At 37.8% G+C, this 7,402-nt stretch overlaps 1 protein-coding gene across 11 annotated transcripts; it reads right to left on the reverse strand.

Annotated features, from left to right (window-relative positions):
- Window positions 1-686: 686 nt before the first annotated feature.
- LOC146533447 (mediator of RNA polymerase II transcription subunit 25-like) lies at window positions 687-6,699 on the reverse strand. Of its 11 annotated transcripts, none has more exons than XM_085194154.1 (11): window positions 6,433-6,699; window positions 6,106-6,264; window positions 5,375-5,538; window positions 5,021-5,175; window positions 4,375-4,484; window positions 3,921-4,095; window positions 2,860-3,144; window positions 2,480-2,677; window positions 1,788-2,393; window positions 1,015-1,061; window positions 687-819 (listed from the first exon to the last, which is right to left on the reverse strand). In XM_085194154.1, exons 1-10 carry the CDS (start codon window positions 6,552-6,554, stop codon window positions 1,026-1,028), a joined length of 2,010 nt encoding a protein of 669 aa, XP_085050280.1. In that variant the 5' UTR covers window positions 6,555-6,699; the 3' UTR covers window positions 687-819; window positions 1,015-1,025. The 11 variants fall into 11 exon arrangements, with proteins under 11 accessions (XP_085050280.1, XP_085050278.1, XP_085050279.1 ...); XM_085194152.1 differs by having other exon boundaries at window positions 687-822; XM_085194153.1 differs by having other exon boundaries at window positions 687-914.
- Window positions 6,700-7,402: the final 703 nt, after the last annotated feature.

The raw sequence follows: 7,402 nt of genomic DNA on the forward strand, positions 1-7,402 counted from the left end.
ATTTCGGTAAGAAATAAAAGCGAAGACTAATGGCGACACTGACCTAAATAACAAACTTTATTATATTTTAATTTAAACTAATCTAACTCAAAAAATATAGGTCTATTTCCTACAATTTTTTTTTTACATAAGATTGAATAGTTTAAAATAAAAAGAACACGTATCCCAGATGATGGCACGCATATAATAAAGAGGTGGACTTTGTGTCACATATGCAATGTTTTAAGCTCGTTCAGCAGATGGCGCTGTACATATACAGTCGATTTCTGAATCGCGCTGGCAAGATGTTCTACAGTTTAGTGACGACCCTCGTTTTCTGACTAGTCATTGTTGCTTCTGGGCCTATTATTGCAGTTGCTTCCCAATTTGTATATTGTAATATTGTCCTAGTCCGAGTAAACAAGTAAATATACAACATAATAATAATATACATTGTCATAGTAAAAATAGTGAGTCCATACGATAGGAACGAGGAATATAGATAAACTTATTACGCCAAATTTTCGCCTCTGAAGCTGATTTATTTATTAATTTATTTACATATTAGTAATCATATATTGCACGTGGCACGTGGTATAATTGGATATACGTTTAGGTTCACAGAGAGCCACTGTAATAGGTCATTCTAGAGACACGTTTATAAAATATTTAAAGTTACCGTTTCTGGTATAAATTAAAGACAATAGTACTTTATATAATTTATTGCTTCTAAAGAAAGTCATATGAGTTGACGTCATCGAACTGCTGCGGCTGTCCCCCTCCGCGTACACCCACCGCGCCACCCGCGCCGCCCGCGCCCACTCCCGACCGGTACTGCGGCTGCTGCAGCACATGCAACACGCGACCCTTCAGTGTCCGCCGTCCTCCGTCAAGCGTCCACCACCCGGAGACGGGGTAGGAGCGACCGCCACTATCTACGTTAATGATGGATGAGAGAGCTGCGTGCAACGACAAGGGCGGACAGTGAAGCGAATAGCGAGGACATAGTGTAGTGTAGAAGTAAGGTGACATTACTTAGCCTGAGCTCACAGGTGCGGCCGACCGCCGCGCGCCGCCTGCTGCTGCTAGAACACACCAGAACGTTGAGCACCGAGCGCGCTGAACATTTAGCGCCCTGAGCGCCGAGTATCACCATGAGCGCCGAGCGTCGAGTCACAGTCTCGCAGTGTTGGCGTTAGTTAGGAACACTAGAGGCAGGCTGGGTGAGAAGGCTCTACACACGTGACCACGTGCTCGTGTCACTTAACTTGGTTAGCAAGACGTTAGACACCGTCAGTGTGGAAGTGGTCGGATCATAAAAGAATTGGCAATACTTTTTTTATTTCTTTTGACCGATTAGATCAGACGATCTTATACGGACAATATTCACTTCCACACTGGCGGGGCAAGAGATTGTGAACATGCGGGAAGTTCATTATTAACAGTTAAATGAAAATAATTTTACTTGTGAAACTAGCAAATTATTAGTTTTACATTGGACAAGAAGTACAAGTAGCTAGTCATAGGTGGTGAGCTCTAAATGACAAGCATTGATGATGATGATGAATGATGGTTCTTATATACAAACATAACATAAAGTATTACTACAAATGTCAAGTCATCTAAAATGGGGATTGTATATTTATATCCATCTTATAAGTTAGATGCTGTACAAAACCAAGAGTGGGGATATAGTAAGATTGTTCAATACTTTTTAAATGAATATAAATAATAATAAAAGTATGGCGTTCGTGTGTTCGTGCTTGTGTGTCGGTGAGTATGACTGTGTCTCAGTGCAGTGTGGTCACCTGCTGCAACAAGTGCCTCAGTCCCGGGTTCGCAGGCAGGTGTGGGCGCATGAGGCGTGGCGCCGCACTGCGCAGCTGCTGCTGCAACTGCTGCTGCTGCTGTTGAAGCTGCAACTGGTGCTTGCGTTGCTCCTCCAGCTGCTTGTAGTGCTGCTCTTGCTGCTGCGCCGCATGCAGGTGCGACATAATGTCCATTTGCGACTTGAACTGCGCCTCCTGCTGGTGCGCTGCCTCCAGCGTCTGCTGCAGGTGCTGGATCTTCTCCAGGTTCTGCTGGCGGGCCGCCTCCAGCCCGTCCAGCGGCACGGCGCGCGCTCCCGCCTTGTGTAGTTGCATGCCGCCCTGCTGCTGCTGCTGCAACTGTTGCAGACTACTCTGCTGCTGCTGCTGTTGTTGTTGTTGTTGTTGCTGCTGCTGCTGTGCCATTGGCATTTGCTTGCTAAGCTTCTGCTGTTGGATCACCTTACGTAGGCGATCTACAAACGTAGCCTGGTTGTTGGGGATGAAGCCCAGATACGCTTTCTTGTCCGGCGTGTACAGCAGGATCAGCACCTTGATGTCGCACTGCGGCGGCGAAGGCATTGGAGAGAAGTGCACGCAGCCGGCCTGTGGATATAGACATCCACACATTATAGTGTATAGCCCACAAAGAGAACCAGGGACGAGAGTGACAGAGATAGGGAGGTACTCACGAAGCCGCCCACCATGACCTTGGTGAGAGCGTCGAGCGCCTCGTTCTGCTGCAGGTGGAACAGCACCGACTTGCTGTCCTTTAGGTACTGCCCGCCGATGTTGCTGATCAACTGTTTGTGCATCAACTGCATCAGTAGCTTATTGGGCCAAGTATCAGCTTTAAGTTCTGGTTCTACTTCCTTTGAGTTGGCTGACACCTGAAAAAATTATCAATAATCTCTTATTAATAAATTAAATATGTAACGAATTTGCCAAATTTTATGGTTTGAGAAAGATTCTATTAATATAAATAGACTGTAATATGTATTAAGCGCTTTTGCACTTATTTCTTTTTCTTTTCAAAAGTTAAATTAGTTAATTAATACCGTGAAGGGGTTACCTGACAAGGAAGCTGTCTTATAATCTTCTGGTCTCCAGGAGCTTTGCCCTTCTCCATCCACTCAAGCACACCACTCCATATATAAGTCCTTTGTAAAGGCGCTGACACTGAAGACACTCCCACTGCCCCGACTCCTTGAGGGTTCACGTTGACTACTCCGGGAACTGAACCCACTCCCTGGGACTGCATGCCCATGCCAATGTTGCCTACAGGCACTCCTTGCGAGGACGGTACGTTGACACCAGCATTGGAAGGACCTGGTTGGACCATGCGTTGTATACTTGACTGAGGAAATTAAAAAAAAATATATATATTTCACTAGTTATGTATATTTTATAATAAATAAAATTTTTGGAAAGATAGATATTATATATTTTTCTTTATTATAAAAGTGTTTTCTAATTTTATATAAAAATGCTTCTAAATTTCTTTGTTTTATTCTAAGTTGTTTTCTTCTAAGTTTTAAAAGATTTAATTTCTTTGTGAAAGTCTTAATGTACAATTAGAATATAGAGATCTATAATATATGAATTCTGCTCTGAATTTCAAAGGCTACAGAATTCGGCAGAAATTGGTTTTAACGAGAATGGAGTGTCTTAAAACTCTTTGTTTCCTCTGCCTGCTATGTACGGGATACAGCGTGATACTACAAAAAAACTTAGTATTAGCCAGGAAACCTAGTACAAACTTCATTCTCTACTTTCCCATAATTTTATATATCATTCAATTATTTTTTCATCATCATTCAATTATTCAATTATTTCATTCAATATTTATAATATACATATATTTTTTATCTTCATTTCATGACAAGCAGGGTGTCTACCCTGAACAAAACTTGTGTTGAGACACTCAGTCTAATATATATACTTAAAAGTCTCAACGCCGCACTTGTCTTACCTCTTGAATAAGGAAATTAAAATAATAAATTTCCAAAAGAAGTGCTATTCCACTGCTGCACTGCAATGAGCGTAATTTACTTTTTACAGAAATAAAAAAAACAAATACATGAGTAGGTAAAATTTTGGGCAGACAGTACGGAACGGAGTTTGTGGCGGTACCTGAGTAGGTGGCGGTGGATAAGATGGCTGTGCTAATTGTGTCAATAGTGCAGAGTTGGAGTTATATGGGGCTTGACGGGGAGGCGCTAGGAAGTTACTCTTCACTGGACCCACTGTGCCCCGCTGGAATTGAACCTGTGGTACTTTTTGTTGTGGCACTGCGTTGCGCGTTTGACTGGAACAGTGTTTATAATTTATGTATATTAAATAATTTTAATATATAAAAAATATTAATTGAACACACACAGGTTCATTTGTTCATTCATCTCAACTACACACAAGTCCGTTCTGGTTGTATGTTTCCATTGAATTTACATTTTTTTTGAGTAGTTGATAACAAACAACATCATAATATATTTATACATACATTTTTATATCTTAAGCAAAATCAACAAAATATTTGTACCAGTGTATTTAACATAATATACTTATCGTCTCAGAACTTATATCTTACCCAAATACTTCAGTTTGTGCTAAAGGCGGTAGGGGTGCGGGCGGTGGCGCGGGGCTCGGTGGCCGCTCTTTGAGACTGTACCCACGAAGTAAAACTAAGTGTCTTGGATCCTATAAATAATTTGAAAGATATAATGGCAAAAAATATTAAGATATAAAAATGAACAATATGCATAGTTGTTAACTTGGCTAGTAAAAGATTTGAGATATAAATGGGTGCCAAGTTTTTTAGATGATCCTTGTTGATTTTATTTACTCTCTTATCGGGGGAGGTTGATAAGTATTCTTATATGCATGTTACACTACTTAATTTATGTTTTGCTACACAAAGAATAGTCATTTGGCAAGAGAGAATAATATATATTTAATATTTTAATGTTTTCGTTTTAAATTTGTAAACGGGCCACTGAGTTCCCCATCCGTGTGGTCATAGAGCACGCACAATGCTAGCATTGGAAGCATGAAAGCAATAGGGTCAGTTGGTGGCATAGGGGCAGTTGTGTCACCTTGGCGTAGTTGCGCTGCAGAGAGTCGTTAAGATCCTAACGCGCGTGCTATTAACATGCGCACAACGCCTGCAGTGGAGCATGTGAGCAATAGGGGTATGAGGGACAATTAGGGGCATGGGGGCAGTGGAATTGCATCACCTTGGCATAGTTACGCTGCTGCGCGGCGTTGAGCTCTCCACCCGCGTGCTCGTAGAGCGCGCACAGCGCCGGCACGCGCCTCGCCGCCAGCACCGACAGCTGCGCACCGCGCTCGCCCACCAGCCGCGCCGCCTGCTCCGAGCACCCCGGGGCGCCTGCACACAGACGCTCACACACTTGTACTAATTATAACTTGTACCAAGATTGTATTACAAAACACTTTATAGATATATAATATTTACTTTAATAATATATAACTGTAAAGCAGCTTTTATTTCTATTTAGTTTAACACCACCTGGTTTAAGTAGCCCACAAATATATATAATCCTTTTCTAATAAAATATAACTTGTACCTGGTGGAACTAAACCTCCTGTATATGTTGAATAAGGTGGAGAACAACATAATAAAATCACATGAAGTGGCAGACCAATGCCACCCAACTCTTCCAAACACTCAAGAGCAGCTGTCAGAGCCTCTGTCACACAGGCTCGACTCTCTGCATGGCCGCCAATGAATCTAATAATAAAAAATAATAAAAACTTTATTTATGATCATTTAGTCACTCATTTAAGTTTTAAAAATACAGGTTACCTTTATATTAAGATTAACCTATAGGTTAGATATAAAGTAAGTACAATTTAATTTGGCTATTACTATTGCCACACAAGGATTTCAAAGTATTATGACATACAATACTCACACTTTCAAATTGGTAACATTTATTGATAAGTAAAAGCTAAGAAAAAAGTACAATATTTCAAACTATACATCAGAATATACTTAATTATTACAGCAAAAAAAAATATTCAGTTCATGTTATTCTAACACTGTATCATAACATTATATACCTTCTATATTATACAAATAATTTAAATAATTATTTAGCATTGAAATAAACAATTAAAAATATTAACTCCAACAAAATCTATGTTTCTTGAACCACTGCTGTCAGTATTTTCTAAGAAATTTGATAGAATATAATTTATCTGAAATGATAGACAAATCTTTCGACAATTAATAAAAGTTTATCTAATATTTTATATTGAAAAAGAAAAATGATTGATATATAAAATAATTTCTTACTGTAACTCATCAACAGCCTTTACAACAGCTTGAGGACATGTAAATGGTCCATAAGTGGAAACCGGTAGATCTGGATGACAGTCAGCAGCTTGATATGCCACAATGCCATAAACAGATCCACTGCCTATACCTTCTTCTATTGCACCACCGTGGAAGTACCTAAAATAAATCAATAATATTCGTTATATATTTACACCTTTTAGGATAAATAAATTAAGAAACTAGATAAAAATATCATAAGCAGTTTTCGGTTTACATTTTGAATTGATTCCTTTTATTACGATTGAAATTATACATTCATGGAATAAATAAATATTATTTGCTTACTCAAGCGTTGGTACAATATAATTCGTTTTAAGTTCATTTATATAAACACTGTTGGCAGATGTAGTTTCAATGACAAATATCACTTTGGCTTGTGTAGGAGAGTCTGGGGCGTTGACAACCATTATTATTATATTAAAAATTGTTTATTACACAAATAATCAAAACATTATTTTAAATAGGAATAGGAATGCAAAAACGTAACAAAAATAAACAGCAACAGAAAATTCGGCTTTTTTGTTATGACACTATTTTGACAACTGATTTATGACATGAGTTGCCTCATGTTATAAATCTTTATATAGATATTCTTAATTATAAATTATAATCGAGTACTAGTTTAATAAAATGCAAAATATAATTTATATATATATACTAAATAATATATATTTATTGATGATTGATTTTGTATTAATATATATATATATATTAATAAAAAATCATATATATTTTTAAAGGGGCATAAAAAGTGGATGCCGTTAATTTCAAACATCTATAATATGAATATGCTTAATGCTTATGATGATGCCTTTATTTTGAAAGGAACAATATCAATTTACTTTTTTTACTTTTCTTTTTCATAAAATAATTTTAAAATTGCTTCAGAATTCTCTAACAATTTAATAATAAGGGAATTTACTGTAATGTTTGGCTTTCCGTTCTCTCTGACCACCCTCTCCGTTCGCTAGGGAGAAAGCGTGAAGCTAGGAATTAGGAAATTTATCGTCATATCCTCAATTTACTTCAATTATTTCAGCTATTAAAAAGAACAGTACAACTGTATGATGATAGAATAATGTTAACAGATATCGTAATTAATATTAAAAGTATAGTTTCGTCTTTTAATGTAAAATGTACCTTATATATAAACCACTAAGTACCTACATACAAATTAAATTACGTATCCACTGTAGTTGATCAAATTTATAAAATAAATGAAACACCTGTAGATAAATATCTTAACATACACATT

The sequence above is a fragment of the Heliconius melpomene genome, chromosome 12, assembly GCF_056956725.1.
Source record: "Heliconius melpomene rosina isolate 202511_hmr_F chromosome 12, ASM5695672v1, whole genome shotgun sequence".
NCBI classification, from domain to species: Eukaryota; Metazoa; Arthropoda; class Insecta; order Lepidoptera; family Nymphalidae; genus Heliconius; species Heliconius melpomene.